At 48.6% G+C, this 26,022-nt stretch overlaps 2 protein-coding genes across 8 annotated transcripts in view; one reads left to right on the forward strand and one right to left on the reverse strand.

The window, feature by feature from the left end:
* Positions 1-221: 221 nt before the first annotated feature.
* On the reverse strand, positions 222-8,564 carry UBIAD1 (UbiA prenyltransferase domain containing 1). Of its 2 annotated transcripts, none has more exons than XM_048824953.2 (3): positions 8,444-8,564; positions 6,662-7,227; positions 222-4,750 (listed from the first exon to the last, which is right to left on the reverse strand). In XM_048824953.2, exons 2-3 carry the CDS (start codon positions 7,182-7,184, stop codon positions 4,263-4,265), a joined length of 1,011 nt encoding a protein of 336 aa, XP_048680910.2. In that variant the 5' UTR covers positions 7,185-7,227; positions 8,444-8,564; the 3' UTR covers positions 222-4,262. The 2 variants fall into 2 exon arrangements, with proteins under 2 accessions (XP_048680910.2, XP_048680909.2); XM_048824952.2 differs by lacking the exon at positions 8,444-8,564 and adding an exon at positions 7,609-7,728.
* Positions 8,565-8,889: 325 nt separating this feature from the next.
* Positions 8,890-26,022, forward strand: part of MTOR (mechanistic target of rapamycin kinase) — a 106,622-nt gene continuing 89,489 nt past the window's right edge. For 3 of the 6 annotated variants that reach the window (XM_048824937.2, XM_075121090.1, XM_075121088.1), the window contains exons 1-19: positions 8,890-8,992; positions 10,493-10,655; positions 11,003-11,111; positions 11,900-11,962; positions 12,429-12,661; positions 13,021-13,221; positions 14,023-14,157; positions 15,474-15,749; positions 16,094-16,202; positions 16,998-17,184; positions 17,362-17,490; positions 19,100-19,344; positions 19,851-20,066; positions 20,757-20,962; positions 21,613-21,735; positions 22,122-22,211; positions 22,305-22,397; positions 22,949-23,083; positions 23,463-23,592. In XM_048824937.2, coding sequence (XP_048680894.1) covers positions 10,536-10,655; positions 11,003-11,111; positions 11,900-11,962; positions 12,429-12,661; positions 13,021-13,221; positions 14,023-14,157; positions 15,474-15,749; positions 16,094-16,202; positions 16,998-17,184; positions 17,362-17,490; positions 19,100-19,344; positions 19,851-20,066; positions 20,757-20,962; positions 21,613-21,735; positions 22,122-22,211; positions 22,305-22,397; positions 22,949-23,083; positions 23,463-23,592 — 2,800 coding nt within the window. In that variant the 5' untranslated portion in view covers positions 8,890-8,992; positions 10,493-10,535. Of the gene's footprint in view, positions 8,993-9,812; positions 10,656-11,002; positions 11,112-11,899; positions 11,963-12,428; positions 12,662-13,020; positions 13,222-14,022; positions 14,158-15,473; positions 15,750-16,093; positions 16,203-16,997; positions 17,185-17,361; positions 17,491-19,099; positions 19,345-19,850; positions 20,067-20,756; positions 20,963-21,612; positions 21,736-22,121; positions 22,212-22,304; positions 22,398-22,948; positions 23,084-23,462; positions 23,593-26,022 lie in introns of those variants that run through there. The other 3 variants (XM_075121089.1, XM_075121091.1, XM_048824936.2) reach the window with 2 other exon arrangements.

Here is a 26,022-nt window from a genome sequence, read left to right on the forward strand (position 1 = left end):
TGAAGAGGCTCAAACTTTCCTGTGCACTAGTCAGGCATTAGTGACCACAGCTACTCCAGAAAGCTTCCCAATAATCCTTTACCCTGGTTTATGGCCCAGATGAAACACCGGTGGGGGCAGCATGCTACCAAGGACCTGCGGCGCAAATGCAACCATCTAAAAAGTTGCAAGGAAGTCAGGAGTCTGGACTCTGACACAGGAAAAGCAGGAGAACACCCATGTATTGATAAGCAAGTTTATCTTTATTAAAAAGACAAAGTTCAATTGAAGTATGTCTCAGAATTACAAATGCTCAGGCTCAACAGTGCCCTGCATAGAAAGGTGTATTCCAAAGAAGACTCTGTTGATAGATTAGATCACCAAAACCTATTAACGTCTGCCCTAAAACATACGTTTGCCCTTTCAATTGAACGGATTATCCCTCGACATACAAGGACAGGGCTGCCTGGTTCACAAGAGGGCTCTTACGGTCAAAGGAGCCTACTGCATGCATACCTAGGGTGTGTGCTTTCCAGTGCTTCCACTCCAAAGCTGTGCAGAGGAGTGTCCATAGGAAACATGTTCTCCCAGAAGACCACTCTGATCCAAGCCCAGAAACAACACGGAGCCATTTAAAATGATTAACCATGGCTTGTTAAAAATGGAACGTTTATAGACACTTCACTGAACCACTACCTGGGCGAGAGGAGAGGTCAGGAGGCCATTTAATATATAATATGGCCAGATGTGCTACAGGTCTGCTCAGCTCCCAGCAGAGACTCAGCATGCAGCAATACAGCTTATTGCAAGTGGCCTGATCAAAACTGAAAAGGCCTATGATCAGAAGAGGTGCTGGACACCCAATATCCTCAGCGCAGACCCTGTAACACAAGACAGGTTGCCTTAGGGTTTGTCTATATGGAAAGTTTTACCAGTGACGCTAGTATAAATCCCCATCTGGACACACAAGCATGGCTTTTGTTTAGCTTAGATCCTGTCCCAAGCAACATAAATTAAACCAAGAAGGGGCCTCTCATACCAGAAAAAGATCATACACATGGTGCAATACTGGTATAACTTTACTGGTTTAAATTCACAACTTGTATTATACCAAAAAGATCTTCCCATATAAGTAAGGCCTGAGAAGCAGAATGCCTGAGAAAATACCCAGCGCAGCACTTCTTACTTTCAAAGCTCTTTATCAAATGACATTAACCCCACAACACCCGGTGAGGTAGGCAACAGTAAGCACCATTTTACAGGTGGAAAAACCAAGGCACAGAGAAATTAAGTGGCTTGCCCAAGGCCACTGGGGGAAAACAAAGGAGATGGTTATGATTATAATCCAGGCGTTTCCAGCTCCCTTACCATCCACAGAGCACCCCACACCCCCAAGACTTCCAAAGTCTGCTGTGTATGCTTCTGGTTACGAATGGAAGCAGTCTGGACACGTTTTCTTCTAATCCCTGCATCTGTAAATCACTTCGAGCGCCCAAGGAAATTGTGCTATGAACGCATGAAACGAGTCACCTCTCACTCCAGCTCTGTAGCAATAGCACTGGTCTTTCCCACTAGCAGGCAGACTTTCTAACCAGGAGTCTTTTCCCTTTTTGTAAGGAAGAGATGAACCATAGTGTTATGTGTTGCTGTTCCACTGAGGGCCATTTCCTAGACTCTTCACCCTCCTTCACCATAAGAGCTACAGCTCTCGAATTTCTTATTCACATTCTGTCTGTCAGAAGCAACATAGCTTAGGATACATGCATAAAAAATTGCCACATCAACCCCCATTAAACTATAGCTATGCAAGAGCTAGACATATTATCATAACAAACAAGAATAGGGCACAGGATGTATCTGCTGAGAGACCAACAAACAATACAACCCTGGGATTAATTGGATCAACCCACTCCATCTTGCAGAATGGGCTCTGTTAGGAAATAGTTCTCTCCACCACTGGGGTTGATTTCGCCATCACTTCCACTCCTCAGTCTCTGAGACAGCATGTGCTTGGCAGAAGACAGAGTTGGTTCTTTGACAAATGCTCATCACCAGCCCGCTGGAGCTCTAAGCCAGCAACCGAAAACAAGAAGTGTACATTCACTCAGAAAATCATTGCCAAGTATTGCTAGATGCTGCTCTCCCTCCAGCAGAGATCAACCCGTTCTGACTGGGTTTCTATCCAAAGCCAAGTTCTCTACTGTACAAAGCAGCAGACTGGCTGCTTAAATCAGTCTTGCCTTGTAGTTTTCCCTGGGCAGCCTGGAAAGACAGTCTAATCCAGGCATCGCCTTATTTTAATAACTGAACCTGAGCCTGGTGAAAGCTGTCACCTGCCTGCTGAGATTGCTTCTGAGTAACCGAGTACAGCTGTGAAGCAATCACAACGGGCAGCTAAGTCACCAGAAGCCATTTGAACACTTTGATGCCACCTAAATAACATCTCTGTGCCAGTTCCATTTTATAGTTGTCATAATCCCTCCATTACATGCAGCACTGAACAGCAGCCACCAGTCTCAGGTGAATAACCTCTCATTGCCACAACACGCCCAAGGTGGATATGCAGCACTGCACACCCTGCTGGACTTTACTGATTGTAACTAAAAGGCTCGTTGTGCCCTGGTTAATATCCTCCCCTCTGGCTCAGGAACACTGTGCTCCTGGCAGTTGGAGTTCTAGAACAAGGTCCAGATCAATTCAATCTGGACATTTCAAGGGAGTCCTGCAAAGAGCTTTTACATCAACACTTGCCATTTCACGCAGGGAACAAAAATATTTCCCAATGAAGAACAGGGCTCAGTGACCATGGGAAAATATGAGAGAGCCAAATTCACCCTGTTGTGCCCTAATGGAGTCAATGGAGTATCCCCATAGCTGTGTTTGGCTCTGCGTGTTTCACACCACTATCTGTTGTGAGGAACAGCACTCATCCAGAAGGCTATATTAGTATCCTTACAGGAGAGCAGGGATTGGAGTGGAAGGATATGCAGGAAGAATATCCAGTACCAATGAGGATATCATCCTGAGGAGTGATCTAGAACATCAAAACTGACCACTGCATCACAGGAGTCATCAAAACCTTGGTCCCCACTGGAAATGGGAATAGGAACCTATCAGCGAGAAGAAGAATTCACTATCCTGATGTCTGTGCAAAGTCATGGCAGAAATTCAGACTCCTTTTTGCAATGCCCCCATCTTTCTCCCTTGCTGCCACCAGCTTTCCTTACAATAGGGTGACAAGTGACTTTAAGTAGACAACAGATATGGAGGATGACAATTAGAAAATGCTTCGCTATTAGAGACTTGGCTACCACAGCGTCTGTTAGTCAATATCCAGCTGTCTACAGAGCTTTGTCACCCTGCCTGACAGCTTCTTTTAACACCAAGAGCCTTTCGTCTCAAGCAGACGGGTCTGGGCATGAGAAAATTTTAACAAGAACAGAACTTTTCATCCTACCAAGTCTTGTGAGCTTCTTAGCTGTACAACTTGCAGTTCTGGCCCCCAGCTACTTAAAGAGGGAGGAGTGGAAGTTCACTGTTTTTGGCTTAAAGCTCAGTGCAATGGACCAGCTGTGTTCCATTTCAGCACCTATATACCACAGCAATGGGTGCTTTAGAAATGCCTAGGTAGAGAGGAACTAGCAGTGGGAGCATCAGAAGCTGCTGTCTTCCATAAGTCAGCAGTTCTTAATGGACACCCCATGCCCCATTTCATATAGCCAGGATGTCTGGAAGTGGTGAAGATGAAGTTGAACATGAGAGGAGGGAAGTAGCAGCATCTGTTTTACTGTGCTGCTGACAAAAATAAAGCATTCAGTGGTAACTTGCACATGCTACAGCATAGGAGTGGAGCTGCTGAATCCCCTTCATGTTGCGTGGGGATGATTCACAGATCAGGGGAAGGGAGAGTTCAAATTTAAGGTTCAACCCTACTCCTATTGAAGTTAATAGCGAAAGTCCCTTTGAATTCAATGGCAGTAGCATCAAGTCCTTGAAATGTCTGTCTGCTCACATGATGAATTGCAATAAGCACCGAGAGAACACCAGAGCCACATGGTCAATTCAACCCTCTTCCCAGAGAAGAGCTTCCTAAGACACCATCGGAAGTCTCTAGTACAAGAGAAACCGCTTATCTCAACAAGACCAAAGCCCATAAAATTCACATGGGGTCACTGGCTCGAGTCAGCCTTCTTGCTTTGGCCACCATCCATAACAAACCTCCCACTTGCACCCTGAGCTCAGGCACTAACACTCAAGTCATGGGGCTACAGCAGCTCTCGCCATTACAGTTTGGGCAGCGTGCCTGCTGGTGCCAGTATAATACCAAAAACATAGAAGAGCCCCAGCAGGAGGTTGAGCTTGGCTGTCCGCTGGGGAATTTTGCTGAAGCTCTGGCTCCGGAACTGCCTCTCCAGCGAAAAGGCCATAGGAATGGTGAGTAGTGGCAGCGCCATGCTGATGGTGTAACGTGTGGCCAAGACGCAGAAGATCAGGTAGGGCAGGAAGAGCAGTGTGTTGTAGAGCATGTAGGAAAACGTGGGGCCGATGAGGATAGCCAGGGTGACAATGCCTGCCTGCCGGTCAGACTCCATGTCCCGGGTGTTGTTGCTGTGCAGGATGGCCTCAGTGCTGAGGGCTAGTGGGACAGCATAGAGCAGGGGTGAGACAGACAGATAGCCAACCTGCACTGCATGGGCAAACATGACAGCCAGGGGCCCAAACGTGATGAGGATCACCAAGTCGCCAAGTGCAACATATTTAAATCCAATTCCTGTGGCAAGAAACAAGAGGAAAACAAGTGTTACCAAGTGAAATTCACTTTATGGAGGACAATAGATGTTACTCAAACAGATCAGCAGCACCTAAAAAATGCTGTAAAACAGCCAACACAAACACAGCTAGGGCAGGGCTACACACATGCTCTTTTATTGCCCCAGAACTGATTATTATTCTCCCTTTCCAAAGATAATAAAGCAAACATGTCTGCAATTCTCCAGTCTCAACCAGTGAGCAAAGATTAAGGGGCAGATTCATTACCCATCTGGAATACCTTATTCCACAAGCAGTCACACTGAAGTCCATGGGATTACACATGCAGTAAAGTGCTACCCAATGGCAAAAAACAGTGAGGTGGCAAAATTTGCAGATGATACAAAATTACTAAAGATAGTTAAGACCCAGGCAGACTGTGAAGAGCTACAAAAGGATCTCTCAAAACTGGGTGATTGGGCAACAAAATGGCAGATTTCAGAGTAGCAGCCGTGTTAGTCTGTATCCGCAAAAAGAAAAGGTGTACTTGTGGCACCTTAGAGACTAACAAATTTGAAATTTAATGTTGATAAATACAAAGTAATGCACACTGGAAAGCATAATCCCAACTATACATATAAAATGATGGGGTCTAAATTAGCTGTTACCACTCAAGAGAGAGATCTTGGAATCATTGGATAGTTGTCTGAAAACATCCACTCAATATGCAGCGGCAGTCAAAAAAGTGAACAGAATGCTGGGAATAATTAAGAAACGGACAGATAATAGGAAGAAAATATCATGTTGTCTCTATATAAATCCATGGTATGCTCACATCTTGAATACTGCATGCAGATGTTGTTGCCCCATCTCAAAAAAAGATATATTGGAATTAGAAAAGGTTCAGAAAAGGGCAACAAAAATGATTAGGGGTATGGAATGGCTTCCGTCTGAGGACAGATTAATAAAACTGGGACTTTTCAGCTTGGAAAAGAGACAGCTAAAGGGAGATATGATTGAGGTCTATAAAAATCATGACTGGTGTGGAGAAAGTAGGTATGAGAAGTAGTAAACAACACTTCCTTAACACAAAAAGTAGGGTTCACCAAATGAAATTAATAGGCAGCAGGTTTAAAACAAATAAAAGGAAGTATTTCTTCACACAATGCACAGTCAACCTGTGGAACTCCTTGCCAGAGGATGTTGTGAAGGCCAAGACCCCATAACAGGGTTCAAAAAAGAACTAGATGAATTCATGGAGGATAGGCCCATCAATGGCTATTAACCAGGATGGGCAGGAATGGTGTCCCTAGCCTCTGTTTGCCAAGAAGCTGGGAATGAGCGACAGGGGATGGATCACTTGATGATTACCTGTTCTGTTCATTCCCTCTGGGACACCCGGCATTGGCCACTGTCGGAAGACAGGATACTGGGCTAGATGGACCTTTGGTCTGACCCAGTAGGCCCATTCTTATGTTCCTATGAGTACAGATGTTAGAATCTGGCCCTGAACAGATGCAACCATCAGGTTAAACTATCAGCTGCTACATCTTTCAAATGATATCCTCCAAGCCCTATAAATTGCTTAATCTTATCTATAGCAACACACTGGGTGTTTCTTGAACCACCCAGCAGCAGAACTGAAGAAGCAAAACACATTTTATCTTCATAAGTCCCATAAAAAAATTTCACGTTCCTACTCTACATCAGTGTTACTCATTAATTTTGGGTGCATTTCTTAAAACACCTCTTTAGTTTACTTTTCAGTTTAAACTAGATCTGGCTAATAACAAATGAGGAACTGTTCAGATAATACAAACTCAGCTCCATCCATGGAGAAGAGAACACAGATAATGAACCAAAGCAGCTGACATACACCAGATGTACATTTCACACACAATTCCTGCCTCAGAGTATGAAGTACAGTCCTTACCTCCAGTATAAAGGAAGGAGCTGGAAAGTCCCCCAAAGTAGATCAGGGCCAGGTGCTCCAGCTTGAGAGTGGAGAGACAGTAGAGGCAGGCAGCACAGATACAGCCCAGGGTATAGAGGAAGACCCCAAACCGGACCACATCCTGAGGCTCCAAGATCTGGTCCACCAATGTCCGGTCATCACTCTTCTTGTGGTCAATGCCCTTGGAGAAGTCATAGTAGGTATTAACCAAGTTACCTGCTCCATGCACAGCCAGCACAGCCACTGCACTGCCCACTAGCAGCCCTGGGTCTAGGGATCCATGGGACCGATAGGCTAGGGCACTGCCCAGGGCTACTGGGGTCAGAGAGGCGCTGAAGCTCCAGGGCCGCAGGGCCAGAACGTAGGCGGCACATTTCTGCCTCCAGGTGCCTGGGCGGCTCTTGGCAGAGCTGGGCAGCCCGATGCCCACCTCCCCCACGTCTCCGCCTCTGGGGCTCTCAGCGCTGATGCTGATCTTCTCACTCCGAGCCTCAGACTCCATGCTCCTCACGCGGCTGACTCAGGAGAAGGCGCCGGTGGCAGACCTGGGAAAGGAGGGGGAGTTTGCATCAGGAAAGGGAAAGCCCCAAGGGCCTCGCCAGGGACACACCCAGCCCCGGGGAGAGCCGCCGGCGACACCCGCGACGCGAACCGCGGCAGCGGCGACCACCCAGCGACGGGGCCCCACGGCGCGGAGAGCGAGGGGCGGGTCCCTTCCCATGCCGGGCACCGGCGGAGAAGCGGGGCCCTTCCCCGGCTTCCTCCTCCCCGTGCGGCGCCTCAGCCCCCGCGACCTCCGCATCCCCTGCGGGAGGGAAAGGCCCCCGGGTAGGGGGAGCACCCCGGGCGGGGGGCGGCGGCTCCCAGCCCCGGGCGGGGCGGACTCTGCTCTCCCGTCGCATGGGCCGGCTCTGGGGCCCCCTCACCTGCTGCGGAGCCGGGTCCCGGGGAGGCCTCTCCGGCTCCGCTCACGAGCGAGCCGGCTCTCGCGGGACCCCGGCCGCCAGCCCGCGTGGGCCCCAGCCGCCGCCGCGTGGGCCCCAGCCAGGGCCGGCCCCTCCGGAAACAAGGGCGCTGCTCGCCAAGGTTCCGCTTGCTGAGGGGAGCCCTGGGCCGGGGCGGGGGAGCAGCCGGGTGGGGCCCAGGGGGAAGGATAGGGAAGAGCCCCAGAATACGAGTAATACCGGGGGGGGGGGGTGCCTTCCCGTAGGGTCACTCAGCCAGTCCGTGGCAGAGCTGTGGATTGAACCCAGGAGTCCTGAGCCCCATCCCCCTTCTTTAACCCCAGAGAATAGACTCCCCTATCCCCAGCCCTGCGACCCTGGCGTTCGGGGTGCTGCATGCACACGCCGCCCCATAGACTCCTGCAAACGGACGAGCCTATCCCTGCCACGGCTTGCAAGGTCAGAGCCTGACCCGCTCTGAGCCTCCGTTTCCCCCATCTGCAAAATGGGGATAACAATCCACAGGGATTAATATGTGGGGGCGACTCAAATCATCTGGTAAGAAGTGCCACAGGGAAAGCCTGGAAAGTTAATCTGAGCCACTGTTGTTAAATTATCAATTAATATTTAACTATTAGTGAATATTAACATCTAATCATTAGTATCAATAACAAGTCTGCTTATATGAACGCTTAACCATTCATATTACCGGTAAATCATAGACGTTGAATGTTTTGTGTCGATTATCATCGCTAATAGCTATTTTCCACTGTTAGGCAAAGTAGGGGTCACAGAAGGGGCTAGCTTCTATACGTACCATTACGGTAACAGAGCCTTTCTTCTGCCCTTGGTGCTCTTCAGGACAGGCTGCACCCAGAGCAGTCGAGAAGCTAGAGGGGATAGAAGGACCAAGCGTTCACGCGGTGAAAAATTCCTACCGTCTCAATGGTTTTTTTTTAAAAAAAAAAAATCAATTTCCGCATGCGCACAATGCCGTGCAGCTTCAGAGAGGGCGGAAGCAATGTGGCTTTCCAAAGGCGGGGCAAGCTCTGAATTCTAAGCAATCGTGCAGCGCCCAACTTCTCATTGGCGCAGCTATGTGTCAGTAAATCACCATATGTCCTTTGATTGGTCAATACCGACCGCCCCCGCCCCCGGCAGTTATTTGGGGGTGGGGACACGCTCCTCTAGGAACCCCTCCTCACTCCTAAAGCTATTGGCTGCCCCACCCGTTGGTCACATTCCCCTCAGCGCCGATTGGTTAGCGCGTCTTCGCCGGCCCGGCGACAGCAGGGGGGGGAAACGCGGGGCCCAAGCTGGGGAGCCGGTCGTAAGGGGGCCGGCGCGGCTGGGCCGGCCGGAGGCGGTGAGTGCTGGGGCCCCGATCCGGCGCCGGGAAGGGATCCCCCCTCCCCCTCAGTAGGGACACCCCGGCCTGGCTCCCCAGTGCGGGGCCTATGGAGGCTGCGTCCCCTTCCCCGCGCCTTCGCCGGCCGGGCTGGCCCAGGCCCCCCGGCAGCGGGGATGGGGGCTGCCCTGGGGGCTTGCCCGGTGAGCCGAGCCGCGCTGGCAGGGGGCCTCCCGCGGGTCCCTCCCCCGGCCACCCCCCCCCCCCGGCCGCAGCACGGGAGGTGCCCGACTCCCCTCGGGCTAGCGCCCGCCGCTGCCCCCTCCCTTCCCGTGCCCCAGGCGGAGCGGTGCCCGGAGCTGTCAGCCAGGCCGGCGGCCGCCGCTCCACCCCCGGGGCCTCCCCGCCCTGGGCCGGGCAGTGGGTGGCGGGGACCCTGGCCTTGGGTCTGCCCCGGCTTTCCCAGCGCGGCTCGTTGAATCTCTGCCCCCCACTGATGCAGGCAAGGCCTCTGCCCTGGGCGGTGCGCGCAGGCCCTGCTTGCCCTGGATAGACAGGCTGCGATCACCCCTTTGCCCCGCTCCTTGCGAACGCCTTTCCCTCACCAGGGCAGAAGAGGCCTGTTTAGGCTACTCTTCCAGCCTGGGGAGCTGATCATGGCTTCTCGGGAGATGCTGGTAGCAGGAAAGATCCCACACTATCTCCTGATTCCTCAGGGGCATCCGCTGTACCCCGGGATTTTAATGAGGCGGAGTAGTGGCAAGTGAGGAATAGGAACCCAGGACTCCTAGGGTTCTAGGCCTAGTTCCGCCCCTCACCTGCTGTTTGCCTTGCAGCAACGTACTTGAAGACCCCTGCGTCGGTTTCCTCCTTTCTAAAATGGTTATTTGTAAACTGAAAAAAGAAAAAGTGCACCCATCAAGATGGTTTCTACACATGTACAACATTAAATATCCCATTACAATGGCTGTTGCTGGCACAAATCCGCATTGGAGGTTATAGCGCTTATCAGCCCCTAGGAGCGTTGAGGCTTGTAAAGAACTTTGAGGTTCTTGGATGAAAGGGGTTGTAGAGGAGCAAACTGAAGTAACGACATCGACATGCACACCAAGCGGTCCTTACCCTCCTTGTAACTTTGCTTGACTGGGAACGCCTCTGAAGCACAAGCCCGTCTTGGTATTTGGGCATGGATTTGATTTGGGCATGTCACATGTGCCCATGAACACTTTGTGCTGAGAGTGCAGGAGTCAGGAGGCTGAGCTGGGGCTGGTTTGTTTAGGGTGCGCTGAAGGACCGTGCGAGCCAGAACTCTTGAAAGCTGCCTAGGTCTGTGGAATCCAAGGAGCCTGTACCCCTGTCATATATCTGATGGGGTTCTGTAGCTATTATGCCATCTGAAAGCCCTCTGTTTCTCATGAGATGTATATTTGGGAGCAGTAAATTGGAGCCATGTGGTGGATGGAGCTGTGATTGGCTTCTGTACTAGCTAAAAGCAATAAACAGGTTTTCTGTCTAAAGGATCCACTGGACTTGATGCCCCAAGTCCTGACTCGCCGCCATCATGTCCAGCACTGTGTCCATCCTTCAGCAATTTGCCAGCGGGCTGAAGAGCCGCAATGAAGAAATCAGGGCAAAAGCCGCCAAGGACTTGCAGCATTATGTCACCATGGAGCTCCGTGAGGTGAGTGCTGCAGATATGGGAGCAGCAGCTTTCAGCTGGGGAGACACGTTTGTGCCATTTGGCTGGGGAGTGAGGTGTGTCGCTAGGATGCTTGGGGCGGTAGAGATTTGGGATGCTGAGGTAGGCACTAGAGTGGGATGGGCACAAGCAAGCACCAGAACAGGGGCTGGGTTAACCGGGCAGGGGCACAGGCAGCAGATGTAATTGCTTCCTCTGGGTTTGGATCCCACGGTTAATTTACTGCCTTTGAGTTTGGGAGCCCTGAAAAGTGTTGTTGCCCTTCTTTATCTGGGGCATATGTAGTGGACGAGAGGTGGTAAATTGATCTGCATTTGTTACCTGTGCAGATGAGCCAGGAGGAATCTACCCGCTTCTACGATCAGCTGAATCACCACATATTTGAACTGGTCTCTAGCTCTGATGCAAATGAGAGGAAAGGAGGCATTCTGGCTATAGGTGAGTGAAGGACTTCAGCGCCTCTGGTGAACTTCCCCTTCACATTGCTGTTCTATCGGGACAGATTGTCAAGAGAACTCTGTGCTCACAAGAGATGCGCGGTATATTTAAGAGAGTTCAGTGCACTGAGTGTGTATGGAATATAGAGCTCTTTTGAAATTCTGACCGTAGGTGTCATAATGGGAGCTGCTGGATGCTGAGCACTTCTGAAAATCTGGCCCTTTTGGTGCCTCCTTGGAAACTGAGCACTTGAAAATCTGACCCCAATGTGTGTGCTGAGCACTTGAAAATCTGGCCCTGAGCTCTTCTGAAAATACTTCTCATCGTGTCCAGTTTTACTGGTGGTCACAAGAGGCAAAGCCTCTGGACTCCCTGTTGCCTGAGAACATTCATTCTTTTTTGTTTAAAGTCACCTGGCTCAAGGGCAGCAGCCCCCATCCCTGTGGAGGGATCTAAATGGCTTTTGCCTTCATTTTGTTTAGCGTCTCCCTCATGTGCCCTGTTGTGCTTTCATTCTTACATGGCAAAGCTTCCTAAATGCTGTGACGCACAAGGATGCAGGTAACTTGTATAAAAACACACCCTTCCAACAAAATACCCCGTATCCTTAGCATTTGCCTTTTGTTAACGACGTAGAAACTGCTTGTGGGTTGATTTCACCAGCCATAACCAAACCAACCCCAAGGTGTCTGGAGGTGGTGGAAGTAACTTAGGAAAAGAAATCTTTGTTGACCGCATCTGATTTCGAAGCTGACAGTATCACTTTAAAATTGTTTCTGTGAATTTAGTGCTGTTGAAAGGTGCCGGATTGACAACCCTGGACACTGATGGCCTCTTTATCTACAGAGCAGGTACAACCCAGGCACCAGCAGTGCAAACTTCAGCCACACTGCCCTCTGTCAGTGTGCCTCAACTTTGACCTGGAGGGACAATCTCTAGGGGTGAAGGAGCATTCAGTCTCTTTAGTCCGTTCAGTCCTTGGCGCCTCTACTGAGACTGTCAAGAAGGGGGCCAGTTGTAGTGGTTGCATGTGGATGCCTGTCAATTGGGAATGGGCCCACGATCCCAGGGTGGAAAAGCTGTGACCCGTGGAAAGGACTTGATAAACTTCCCTGTTTAGTAAACAAATTCTGACTTTAAAAGGCTGGTGACCCTTTCCTACTGCTTGATTTCTCTGGTGGATTTTTGGTTTAGGAAGAGAGAATGGGAGTCTCTAAAGAATGGATAGGGAATACTAACTCTTCTCCAGGGACTACCCTACTGTCGGGCAAGCTGACTCAGTGGCAGAGCTTTCACTCCTGTTCTCCCTCTCCCCAGCGAGCCTTATCGGCGTTGAGGGAGGCAATGCCACCCGCATCGGCAGGTTTGCCAATTACCTTCGGAACCTCCTCCCCTCCAATGACCCTGTTGTCATGGAGATGGCGTCCAAGGCCATCGGGCGCCTTGCTCTGGCAGGTGATACCTTCACGGCGGAATATGTGGAGTTCGAGGTGAAACGGGCTCTGGAGTGGCTGGGAGCTGATAGGAATGAAGGTCGAAGACACGCGGCTGTACGTACTCCTCTTCAGCCTTCCTGGGAAAGGGCTGGCTGCTCATGAGTAGTGGTGATGGGAGCGATGTATATAGATGGGCAGATGCAGTGAATGAGAGCTGCCAGGGACTGGAATGGCTACAATTGTATATCTGAGAAGCTGTGATGCTGGCTAGCTGGTCTGCCATAAACCGTGTTCATTATGAAAGTCTTTTGGGACCAACTAAGAATGAGGCCCCATTATGCTAGGCATTGTACAAATGCAGAGCAGATAGTCCTTGCCCCCCAAACGCTTACAGTCTAAACAGACACAGGGAAGGGGTCAGTCTCTGAATTCCAATCTGTGCCTAACGCCACCATCTCTCTCCCTCTCTCCAGGTTCTGGTCCTACGTGAGCTGGCGATCAGCGTGCCCACCTTCTTCTTCCAGCAGGTGCAGCCGTTCTTCGATAACATCTTTGTTGCTGTGTGGGATCCCAAGCAGGCCATCCGAGAGGGAGCCGTGTCTGCCTTACGAGCCTGCCTTATCCTCACCACCCAGCGGGAGCCAAAAGAGATGCAGAAGCCACAGTGGTACAGAGTAAGGAAATAATCCCTTAATCTTGGAACAGCTTTCCTCCAGAGTTCAGAAAAGCTTCAGCGTCCACACCAAAAGCCAAGAGACTGATCCCCATATGTCAGTAGGTGTTGGCCTCTCTCAATCAGGATTGAAAATGGTTTGGCCTCTAGAGCATGCTGAACCAAACTGTTTACACTACCCTCTACAAAAGCATGTGAGACACTCCATTCCACCAGGGATCTACTGTACTTTCTGTAACTTGTTGCCAACAGTAGAACAGAATGCTCAGTAGTTAGGACACATGCAGATTTTCTAGGTTCTGCTACCTCAAAGTATCTTCAGCATCAGTGATCAAAGAGCCCGTCAGCAATGGCAAGGTTACAGCACTGCAGCCAGGGGTTGTACTTATTTGACAGTGTGGAGTTCTAAATCCACATGGGAGGCTTGAACAATGCGATCAAACTACTTTGACACAGTGAGACCTGAGCACACGTTATACTGGCAACATGACCAGGGTGCTAAGTACTGAAAGGCCTCAACACACATTTCACATAATCCCCATGTGCACTGTGGTAATGGTGTGCTCTTAGGAGAGGATGGAAGATGCAGGTCTCCTTGTCCACTCCTTCTGTTGAAAACAGGTTGGTTGCCAGAGTAGACTGGGTCAGAACTATCCAGCGCTCCATTCTAGTGTCGATCAGCTGAGGTTTTAGCCGTTCCTGGGACTTATGGGCTCCCAGTAACTACTGACTTGCTGTATTCCCTTGTTCTACATTGGTGGGGGACTTGGTCTCTGTTAAGGCTGCTATTATCTATCTTCAGCACACATACGAAGAGGCAGAGAGAGGTTTTGATGAGACTTTGGCCAAGGAGAAGGGTATGAATCGTGACGACCGAATCCATGGTGCCTTACTGATCCTCAATGAATTAGTGAGAATCAGCAGCATGGAGGGCGAGGTGAGTAACTTGTCAAGATGGCAACCAGTCTGGTGCTATGGTTGGCCGAACGGAGGTGTCTCCTCATTCAGTTTAATAAAGTGGGGCAGATGCAACTAATCCAGTTGGGTTGGAAATGGGTTGATTGAGCTGGAGAAGTTCACAAGCAACTGGGGTCTAGGGCATTTCATTGTCACAAACACAGTGGCAAAGTGAAGGGAATTAGTCGAACAGTAACAAATGTTTAGGGACAGGAGGGTTCATTCATGATGGAAAGTGACATTAAATAGCTTTAAGAGACAACTGGATGTGTGGGGCAGCAAGTACAGATATTTGTGGGATATAAGCACAAAGGAAAGAGAGGAATTGTGCAGGGTGTTATAGGAGGGTATAGCCAGAGAAAGTGGGAACACTTCCTGGCAGTAAATTAAATGAGAGGTTGGGCAGTCTCCCAAGGGAAAAGAGAGGGTGAAAACCCAATTGCTTGGGACTTTTAAAATTAGATTAGAAAAAGCACTAGAGAATGTCCTTCAGGGAACAATTCTGCCTCTGTCCCTTGGGATGGACAAGGTGCGTGAATAGGTCTCTCTCCCTCTTTAGTTTCAATTAGTCCTCCACAATCTTTTCCCAGTTGTAGCTTCAAACCTTTCTTGCGTTATGCTGTGCCCTGTGACCGTATGTGGTAGGACAGATACCTCACTATCTGTTCTATGTGTGTGCTATAGGGTGGTCGCCTGATAGGTTCTAACCTTATATGGAGTGTTTAATTTAAGCAGTAACTTGGCACCAATTAAATTTGAAATGAAGGTGTTTTTGTAGGGACTGGTGGGTTCATAGGAAGTGGTTGAATGTGTTGGAAGTGAGGGTCAGGTTAGTGCCCAGTACTGTTTAATCGTGTGAAACTCAGCACACTCCTGCTAGACTGTGAATTCACAGAATTACAGAACTGTAGGGCTAGAAGGGACCTCGAGACATCATCTAGGCTATCCCCACCACTTCCAACCCTGCATCCACTGTCTTCTCAACCAAAGGGAACAGCATTTCCCACCAGAGTTAGGGCCACTGCCATACCTAGCCTGCCTTGTTCAGTGACTTTCACTGCGTGACCCTGATTCTTTCCCACTCTGAAGCCAAAAAGAGAATTCTTTGCCCGTGCTGCGTCACTGCTGGCCACTTGGCAGGAAAATCTATTGCATGGAAGGTCCCTGGATGTCACGTCTGGTTTGCAGTTCAGTCCGTGCTAGACAGCCCCCTTGGTGTGGGGTCCATGAGTTTGTTAGTTGTGTGTGTCCTCTTCTGTTTAACTGCCTTTGAAAGTGTTTTTTTTCTGTGCCCAGCGCCTTAGAGAGGAGATGGAGGAGATCACGCAGCAGCAGATGGTGCACGACAAATACTGCAAAGACCTGCTGGGCTTCGGTACAAAGCCTCGGCACATCACCCCTTTCACCAGCTTCCAGTCTGTACAGCCCCCACAGTCGAACGCCTTGGTGGGGCTCCTGGGGTACAGCCCCCATCAAGGAATCATGGGGTTTGGAGCCTCGCCTGTCCCAGCAAAGTCAACGTTGGTTGAGAGTCGATGTTGTCGGGATCTGATGGAGGAGAAGTTTGATCAGGTGAGCTGTGGGCTTTTCTCTAGCGGCCTCCCCAAATCCCCTGCAGAGAGGCCAGACTCTTAGTGTGACTTCCTTCCATTCCCTTTGCTGGGAGGCAATATGGCCCAATAGTTGGTTCATGGTCACAACCCATTAACTATATTCCTGGCTCTGATGCTGGTTTCCTGTGTGTCCTGGAGTGATCTACTTAACTTCTCTGTGCCTCAGTGTAGCCCTCTGTGGCACAGGTATAATTATAACCCTTCCTGAGGAGTGATGCAGCAGAATGACAGTGGAAAACCTTGCGATCTCCACATGGCAAGGATGACAGGGCACCCTTTAAAGCCCAACCCCTCTGGTTTCAGGTGTGCCTCTGGGTTTTGAAGTGCAGAACCAGCAAGAACTCTTTGATCCAGATGACAATCCTCAATTTACTGCCACGGCTGGCTGCTTTCCGGCCTTCTGCCTTCACAGGTGAGGGGTCTTGCAGCTGGGCTTTAGCTGGGGGTGCAGCTGAAGGTGAGTTGGGGAGGTTCTAGCTCACGTGGTCCCGTTGGCCTATGTACAGGTAATGCAGCAGCAGAAATCCTGGTGTTTGGCATTGTACAGACAGGCACTTTGATTCCTACTTTAAGTAGTGAGAGTTACTGTCCTCTGGATAGTAGTCCTTGACATCCGGTGGGAGCTTGCTGCTTTGTAAAGCTGGCAGAGTGAAAGCCCTTGCCTGGACTCCATGTTGAGGGCCTTAATCAAAACAGTACCTCATTTTCATGCACCCTCAGCATGCCATGTTCCGTGCTGATCTGTACCCTCTTCCTCCCTTCACTTATATCCCAGTCACCAGCCACGTCCAATCTGGATTTCCCGTCTGTGGATGACAGAAAATCCCAGCTGGCCTTTCAAAAGTTGAATCACTCAAAGTGCTGAGAACAACCAAAGTAGTTGGAGTTGGAGGAGCACTGTCAATATGGCTCTAACTGGACTTACCTTAAAGCTTTATTAGTGTCTCTCCTCACCTCCAAATCCTAGTCGGTCACTGCAGTAACAAGTAATAAACTCCTTGGAATCTTGCTTACAGGAAGCGTCTTTTAATGACTATTGCCAGGTTCTCTCTTACACTGTTTCTGTAGTGGGGACCGTATGAAAGGGACGACTGAGCTTTTAGCCACACAGGCCACTAGGAATTTGGTTTCTCATAATCTCAAAGTTTGCTTCCCTCTATGAGGCCAAATGAACTCATTGATTGTCTTGTTCTGCTCCTGTGATCAGCTGATCAATACCTTCCGGACACAATGAACCACATCCTGAGCTGTGTGAAGAAGGAGAAGGAACGAACAGCAGCCTTCCAAGCCTTGGGATTGCTTTCTGTGGCCGTGAGGTCTGAGTTCCAGGCCTACTTGTCCAAGGTCCTTGAAATCATCAAAGCAGCACTCCCACCAAAAGATTTTGCCCACAAGTGAGTGTGTGAAGGTTAGAGAGGATCTTGGATAGACACCTGCTGATCATGCAATTTTGGGTGTGACAGCTTATTAAACTGATAGGTGTTCCCATGAGACTTTGATAAGTGAGAGGGTTGAAGAGATAAGCAGGATTGCACTCTGAGATAAATAGCTCTTATGGTGTCTGTTTTCAGGAGGCAGAAGTCCATGCAGGTGGATGCTACAGTCTTCACCTGCATCAGCATGCTGGCACGAGCTATGGGACCCTGCATCCAGCAGGACATCAAAGAGCTTCTGGAACCCATGTTGGCCGTGGGACTGAGGTAGATATAAGATATGTTAGGGAGTTTTTCCATTAGCCACTGGGTGGCATTGTTGGCCATGAGCAACAGTGATCACTGTATGTATAAAAGTGAGTTATGAAACTCCAGCAGGCAGATTTCTTAATCAGCCTCAGAGAAAAGCCTGTCAAATGCTTTCCCTTAGCAAACACTATATTGTTGTCTGCCTTCCTGAGTTGCAGGAAATAGTTCCCTGAGTGTCCTGCTTTAGGGAAATTCCTAAGACATTCCACCCATGCCATTGAGAAGCCAAATATCAGGATGAAAATAACACTGGGGTGTTACTAATTTAATTCTTTTTGAGATAAGGGGTGAGAACTAATCTTTAGATCCAAGGAGCCAAAAAAACAACTTCTTATGGAGTATAAATACGCCAGAAGCTATTCCCTTTTCTTGAGAAGGAATCCTTCAGCTCTTGGGATGGCAGCTGGGGTGAGGGTGTGCATTCGAGTCAGCTAATTCGCACACTCCCCTCAAAAGTGAAACATACCAGAAAAGACACGATTTTCAAACACGGGTAATTTTATCCCGTGACCAAATCCAGCCATGGTTACACTTAGGTGTGTAAAATGGATATACGTGTCTTTCTGCTGCTCTGGTTATTCAAGCTCAGCACTTACCCATGTCTGGAAGTCAGGGCCAGCATTTGAAATTCAGCATGTGCGTGCATTGCTGTGCTGAGCTTCCCATGCCATGCCTGGAGCTGCCAGCTTGACTCCTCCACCACTGTCAGTGCGTACACATCCTGCTGGGAGGAGGTTACTCCTCTGAGAAGGCAACAAGCCACGATTTGTCTTCAGTGTGAGATGTCTCTTGGGTTCTGAGAACGTGTCATCATGTAAAGAATTGCTCTATAAAATAACTAGTCCAAGCAAAGTCAAGAGCAGACTCCCCTGCTTCCCAGCACTCACACTCCTTTTAGGCAAAAACGTGGGCAAACAGGAAAACCTTGAAGGCCAACGCATTCCAGCTGTGTCAGACCCACAGGGGAAGTGAATTCGAGGTCTGACTATCCTACCTCTAGCCTTCCCCCACCTTCAGAGTTCATATCTGGGGACTCCTAACACAAGTGTCCCAGCTTATCTCCCCTCAGCCAGGATGGCGGATACAGATAAAAGCAGTCTTTCAAACAGCTAGCTCCCAGGTTGCACAGTGCTTCATAGACTAAAGTGAACTCCTGGAGGTGAATTGGTAGCCTTTGCCTACAGAGTATAGGAATGAGGCACCCAACACAGCAGGTGCTACTAAAATAAACCTGCAGCTGCATTCTGCTCTCTGTGAAACATCAGAGCAGTGTTCAAAGGTAGCCCAATGCAGAGTGCCTTGCATGACTCTCCTCTAGAGTTTCACCATGCAGATAATTCCTGGTACCGCCTAACACAACAGTGTGGGCTAGAATCCAAGCAGTTGGTTTGTTAGCTCTGGTGTTAGCACGAAGGCAGCTGTGCTGCGATAGTTGGTGTTGCTGTGACATTATAAACACCCCAGGTGATGCTTTCATGGGCAAAGTTACAGTCATGAATGAGAAGCCAAAACATGAAACTATTCTTGTTCCTGTCCTAATGAGTGTCTGCCTGCTTATCACCCTCAGCCCTGCTCTGACCGCTGTGCTCTATGACTTGAGTCGCCAGATCCCCCAGCTGAAGAAGGACATCCAGGACGGACTGCTGAAAATGCTCTCTCTCGTTCTAATGCACAAACCTCTCCGGCACCCAGGCATGCCCAAGGGCCTTGCCCATCAGCTGGCCTCTCCCAGCCTCACCAACATCCCTGAGGCCAGCGACGTGGGCAGCATCACCCTCGCCCTGCGCACACTGGGCAGCTTCGAGTTCGAAGGTAAGGTGTGAAGCAAGCAGCAGAGTGGATGTGAGAGGCGTTAGGGCTCTCCCAGAAAGCGTGCATGTCAGTATTGTCGCTGCAGGCTACGGACGCTGTAATTAAGGTTGCAGAACAATATCCATGGCCTGCGTATGTTCCCACACCTGAATTCACTGCAGAGTTTTGGGAGTCTTCTGGAAAGCGTCACCTGTTGAGGGTGCACAGTAACAAAAATATGTATATACTGTAATTAGAATTACAAACCAGAAATGGATTTAAAAGCATCTAAGGAAGGACTTGCCTTTTCCCTGGCTGGCACAGAAGAGAAGAGCTGACCTAGCTCATGCTCTGGCTGACTCCATCTACACAGCTGCTTCTGTTACAGGAGGAGAGACTTTAAACCCAACAGTAACTGTGTCCCTCACACTCAGTCTGCAGCTCCATGTTTGTATCCCTGGAAAGTCCAATCTCTGAGGTGTAAACCTGTGTGAGAACCAATCTCTCTTTTCCCCACTCCCATCCAGGCCATTCTCTGACCCAGTTTGTCCGGCACTGTGCGGATCACTTCCTGAACAGTGAGCACAAGGAGATCCGGATGGAGGCGGCCCGCACCTGCTCTCGCCTTCTCACGCCCTCCATCCACTTGATCAGTGGTCATGCCCATGTGGTCAGCCAGACTGCAGTGCAGGTGGTGGCAGACGTTCTCAGCAAACTGCTCGTGGTTGGGATAACAGACCCAGGTAATGTGTTGGGTTAGCCACTATACAGCCGTCTGAGCCTGGACAGAGGGTTGTGGTAGTGTTCAGGCTTGTTTTCTGATAACCCAGGCAATCGCTTTTTCTAAATAAAATGGATTCCAGACCTCTGAATCCATCCCCAGATTTGGGAGTATTAGCAGAGAGCAAGTGCAGAGTGATGTAACCCCAGAGATTCTCTGTTCTAGGTGGAGGCCTCAGAATTTCACTCCCGCCTCTTGCCTTGTTGTATGAGCCTGTCCCACATCACAGTCTCAATTGTTATTACTCAGGAGGGACCAGCTCCTTTTGTTGAACCTCACTCTCTTTTTCCCCTTTTACTGGGTGGATTCTGTTAATGGCTGAATGGTCACCTGAGTAGTCACCTGGGGCTTCTTTGCCCTTTCTCCATGGTGCTTCCAGTCACACTAGCTTTAGGAGCAACAGACTGTCTTGGACATGAAACCTGGGTGTCTTGTTTGGCAGCACAGAGTAATAGTGAGACACCATTGGGTAGATTCTTCAGGGGTCTCGCTCATTGGGGTCCTTGTACACATGCTCCAAGGTTTTGGCAGGATTGTTCATTAACAGTAGCTCTCCGGTGAAAGAAGGTGGTATGTAATTTAGTGTGTCTTTCAAGATTGTGTCAGAACAGCAGTTGAACATGAGCGAAGACAAGTGATCATGCTCTTGCAGACCCTGATATCCGTTACTGTGTGTTGGCCTCCTTGGATGAGAGGTTTGATGCCCATCTTGCCCAGGCAGAAAATCTGCAGGCTCTCTTTGTGGCCTTGAACGATCAGGTGTTTGAAATCCGAGAGCTGGCTATCTGCACCGTGGGCCGGCTGAGCAGCATGAACCCTGCCTTTGTCATGCCTTTCCTGCGCAAGATGTTAATACAGGTAACAGAGACAGGGAGCTAAGGATGGGGATGGAGTCCTTATTAACTGAGGTGGGGATGGTGGCATTAAAGAATTCAGACTGTCCAGCTCTAGAACAGGTGCAGTGCAGTGCCGGTCTCCCTTTCTGGAAGGCCATTTATAACCCAGCTTGATACTTCTAAGACAATGCTTTCCTAGTGAGTGTTGACATCTTCATTTTATTTATTTGCACCAGCGGCCCTCAGAATTCTATGCGGTTTGCAGTCACCAACTTCCATGTTAGGGTGGAGAGGACAGTAGTAACTTCAGGTCCCAGCATGGGCAACGCTTTTTGCCTTGAGTGGAGGGGCCTTCTGTTCGGACTGAGGTGTAGTATCGCATGCCCAAGAGTATAATCCCACAGGCTTTCCCTCCCCATTAGGGTTGGGTCTGGTTGCACTCCATTCCATTTTATGCAAATTAGCCATGGCCTCATTTGGGCACCCTTGGCTGATCCCGTGTATACAGCTTCTGAGATTGCTTTCTCATTTGACACTTGAGTTGTGAGTTGCGGAGGAGGATGGGATCAGTCTTGTTATTTTGCTTTCTTCCGTTGTTTGCTGCCTTATGTGGAAACGCTGGCTCTCCAGCCTTCGCTCTGCTTGAATGCATCTGGTTTGTCCTTTGTGCAGATCCTGACGGAGCTGGAACACAGTGGTGTTGGCAGAATAAAGGAGCAGAGCGCCAGGATGTTGGGTCACTTGGTTTCCAATGCCCCACGACTCATTCGTCCGTATATGGAGCCCATCCTTAAGGTAGGGCCTTCTTCAAATTTCTGCTGACTTTAGGTGGAGGAGATCTTTTGGCACACAAGTGTATCACACAATAACTGTGACCATGAGCGGCACCATTTTCATTACTCTGTAATGGCATAATAACCAGACCGGAGTGTGGTCCCTACTACAGTCCTGAGTGTGTGCAGCTGCTTGATCTGGATAGACATTGGATGTGCAGAAACCCGAAAGGTGTAATAGAAATATGTTGTAAATCTTTGAAACATACGTTGGCACCGATGAGCATCTGTTAAGGGCTTTGTCTCACTGGCATTTCCAGTGCAGGAGTCAGGGAAGAGATTGCTCAGTGCAGGGCAGGGGGGAGAAATTTCTCAGAGGAGTCTAACTTTTTGTATGTCATCAAACAGGCATTGATTGTGAAACTGAAAGATCCTGACCCAGATCCAAATCCAGGGGTGATTAATAATGTCTTGGCCACCATAGGGGAGCTGGCACAGGTAAGGGTATTGCAGCTTTATGTGGAGGCATTATCATTGCTGCCTAATCCTGTAACAGTTCTAGATGAGAGCCCTTCCTTCCTCTGTCTACAGGTCAGTGGGCTGGAGATGAGGAAGTGGGTGGATGAGCTCTTCATCATAATCATGGACATGCTCCAGGACTCCTCCTTGCTGGCGAAAAGACAGGTGCGTATATGACACCTGCCCTAAGCCATGCTGTCCTCTGTGACCAGAAGCATACAGTAAAATGTCAGTGCGCGCAATGAGAGCTACTAAAAACCGTTCGCTCAGAATGTCAGTCTCTCATGGAGCGCCGAGTCTGTTCTTGATGGAAATTGTAGTGCCACTCTGTCTTGTGACCAGGGTGTTCTGCCCCATGGCTGGAGAACCCAGCGTAGGCCAGTAGTTTTTGTGGAAGACACTGGCATCAGGCTCAGTGCTGCAGAGACGTTTCCAACACTGACTGAAGGAGATGGAGAAAAACGTCATATCTCCAAGTGGTGTGGTGTGTGTTGTATAAGTCTGAGGTTTGTAGGTTGCCAGGTGTTAATTGACTTTTCACCTTCCCTTAACAAAGAGACCCTGTTTGTGGAGGCTTCCAGTGTCAAGGCCTATGGAAGGCAATCAGAAGTTGAGATGTTTTAAAAGAAGAAAAATGACTCTGGTGTGACAGGACAACTAGTAACTTGCTGCTTGGCCTGGTCATAACTAACCATTTGGGGCTATATTTGTTCCAGGTGGCTCTGTGGACGCTGGGACAACTGGTGGCCAGCACGGGTTATGTGGTGGAGCCGTACAGGAAATACCCAACCTTGCTGGATGTGCTGCTGAATTTCTTGAAGACCGAGCAGAACCAGGGCACTCGGAGAGAGGTAGGAACTCAAAGCTCACTTCCCAGTGGCAGCTTCTTCTGCATACTTGCATGAGAAGGCGAGGTCAGTCATGCTAACTTTCTGAACGAACGACTGATTTGTTGTTGGGGTTGATTGAGGAATAGTTTGGCATAATGGGCAGGACTCTAAAGGGGCTGTGAATGGAAGCTAGTTAAGTTGCTCACTTCAGTGGATGGGAAGAATCAGTACACTCTATTTGGAATATGATGGGACTGTCTCTCCCACCACCCGATCTTCTTCCCCTTCCCTCCTCCAGCTACGCAGAGCCCTGGGTTCAGGCTTCATTTAATGTTTTGATCTTAGCATGGGTGATATGCCTTGACATGCCTTCTCTTTTTTGATTTTTCTCCCTTGCTAGGCTATCCGTGTGCTGGGACTGTTGGGGGCTTTGGACCCTTACAAGCACAAAGTGAATATTGGCATGATTGACCAGTCACGAGACGCTTCGGCTGTCAGCCTGTCGGAGTCTAAATCCAGCCAGGATTCTTGTAAGCAGAGGGAGACTGGGGAAAGAGAGTGCACCCTGCACTGTTTAGTTTGAAAGGGGCCTTGGTTTTTACATCCCGCACAGGAACTAAAGATGAAAATGACGTAATACAGCATCTTGGTGGTTTCCTCAGTCAGTACTGAGAGGTGGGCTAGATGGATACTAACCAATAGTGTTTCCCAAAAACTCCATGGGCTTTACACATAACCAGGATTTTCACTCAAAAATGAAATGACTTAAGCTACGAAAAGGCAGCATTATCTGTAGCCAGGGCATAGGACATAGTGTCAAGAGACCTTAGTTTTTTCCACAGCTCTGCCTTTGAGACTTCAGGTGAGTCACATCTCAATACCTCTTTCATCATTTGTTAAAAAAGAGCTAATGATACTGACCTGCATTTGTGACATGCGTAGAGATCTATGGATGGAAAGCACACAGTATTAGCATTAGTATGCATGAAACAGAAAATACTTTGAGGGTTCCATGCCAAGCTCCTTTTTTTAACTGTTGTTGATACTAGAGGGTTCCTGTTGACTAGAATTAGAGGTGAAAGTCAAATTCACCTGTCACATATCTCCCTGCCAATTTTTGAGGTTTTACAATTGCACCTTCCTGTCTTATAAAATGTCTTTCTCTTCCCTGTTGCTGTGTGAAAGGCTAACGGAAATGGGAGACTGCCTATATAGGGGAAATCTGAATACACATGATGTGGTCAAATGTGCAATAAAATGACCAATAGAGAAAAATCTCCTCTAATTTTTTATCTGTAATGATCTTGGGTGCTACTTGCAGCAATAGTCCATAAATTTCAGGCAAATGTGTGGGGAATTGTTTAAGCTGATGGTGTCCCCTTAAAAATGTTACATTTAGTTGACAGGGTTTACCTAGGACTGCTTGTCTACAAGGTCACAGCACCACTCCCCGAGAACTGTTTGACTCCTTTGAAAGTTCTCCCCGTTCCCCTTCTCTCCTTTTCATGGGAATGCGGAATACAGTGGTTTTATTCTGAGAATGAAGATCAACCAGAAAGACTTTTTAAACAATTACCAGCTTAAACCTAGTTTTTCTCTCTCAAAGTACCTTCTAACCTGTTCCATTACGTATTCTTGCACTAGAATGAGCTTTGTTTCAGGAGCACAGGCTTTACTGTCCATTGCACAGTTCAGTGCTTTAGGCCTTTATTTCTGTAACTCCCTGGGGGTGCATGGTGTCTGACAGACAAATTACACAGCCCTCTGCCCTGCGGAGCTTGCAATCAAAGTAAAACGCTGAAACCATCTAACCAAAACACTTTCCAAGTAGGTGTCCATGGAGTATGTCAAACTCCTACAACTGAGGATATCAGTAGTTTTACCCCCTTACTTTTATCATTGAATTTTGGTGCTAACGTAAGTAGAAGTTCATGTGGTTGCTTCAGCACAAAGTTCTGCCCACGTCCCTCGCTCCCTGTCTGCAGTTACCCATGTTGTGTACCCATTTCCTGAACAGAGAGCAATTATCCTGAATTGCTTGGCGATGGTGCGGGGACATAGACAGGCAGCTGTTTGCCAGGTGTTTGCTTAAATGAAACCATCAAACTGGCGTCACAGTACTTTGGTTTTAGTAGGAATTTTTATTGGCACTTTCAACTGTTACAATAAAAAATATAATACCAGATGGAGCGTGATAAACTGTCCCTGAATTCAAATAGATTTCTAAGCACTTTCAATATAGCATCTTGTAAGGCAGTAAAAAGCTCCCTGGGTTCAGCTGTGAAACTGATTTGTTAATTTCACTATAAACAAAATAAGAGAACAGAACAAAAATAAGTAGCCAGATTATGAGCATCTCCAGATGTGAAATTCACTATAACTGACTTTACATTAAGTTACAGGTAAAAAATAAACACCCGGGATGGAAATAGTTCTATTGACATGTCCACTCAGCCATTGGCAAGGTTTTCTTTTATGAAATCCAAAGAATTCAGTGGTGCTCTGCTGGATTTCCACTAGTGTGAATGAAGTCTAGGTATGGAATAAAAAATACCATTTAAATTCGTTTCCAAATACTAATACAAACAGAGAGGGATGAGAGTGCAAACGGAATGTGGTTTCTTTGTAGTAGAGCGATATATGGTGATACAGACGTTTGAGTAAATTTTCAAAAGGCCCTTAGGGTTTGTCTACACTTGGAAATTTACCAGAGTACTTATTCCAGAGTAACTCTGTGTGGATACGCTCATATTCCAGAATAGTTATCTTGGTAAATTTCCAAGTGTAGACAAGTCCCAAATGACTTATGAGCCTAAATCCCTCTGAATGTTAATGCCACATTTGAAAATGGGACTGAGGCACTTGAGAAAATTTTACCCGATAGCTACAAATTAGCATACTGCTTACCATATTTTAAATACCTGATTAGATGGGAAAAGAAGGAAGGGAATGTTTCATCT

This window comes from Caretta caretta, chromosome 18, assembly GCF_965140235.1.
Source record: "Caretta caretta isolate rCarCar2 chromosome 18, rCarCar1.hap1, whole genome shotgun sequence".
Taxonomy (NCBI): Eukaryota; Metazoa; Chordata; order Testudines; family Cheloniidae; genus Caretta; species Caretta caretta.

What these genes read in the sequence shown, in the direction of transcription:
- UBIAD1 (XM_048824953.2), bottom strand. Translation starts at nt 7,184, where the DNA reads ATGGAGTCTGAGGCTCGGAGTGAGAAGATCAGCATCAGCGCTGAGAGC. An exon ending in CTCCTTCCTTTATACTGGAG is followed by an intron (nt 4,751 to 6,661) that starts GTAAGGACTGTA and finishes TTCTTGCCACAG; the next exon opens with GAATTGGATTTAAATATGTT.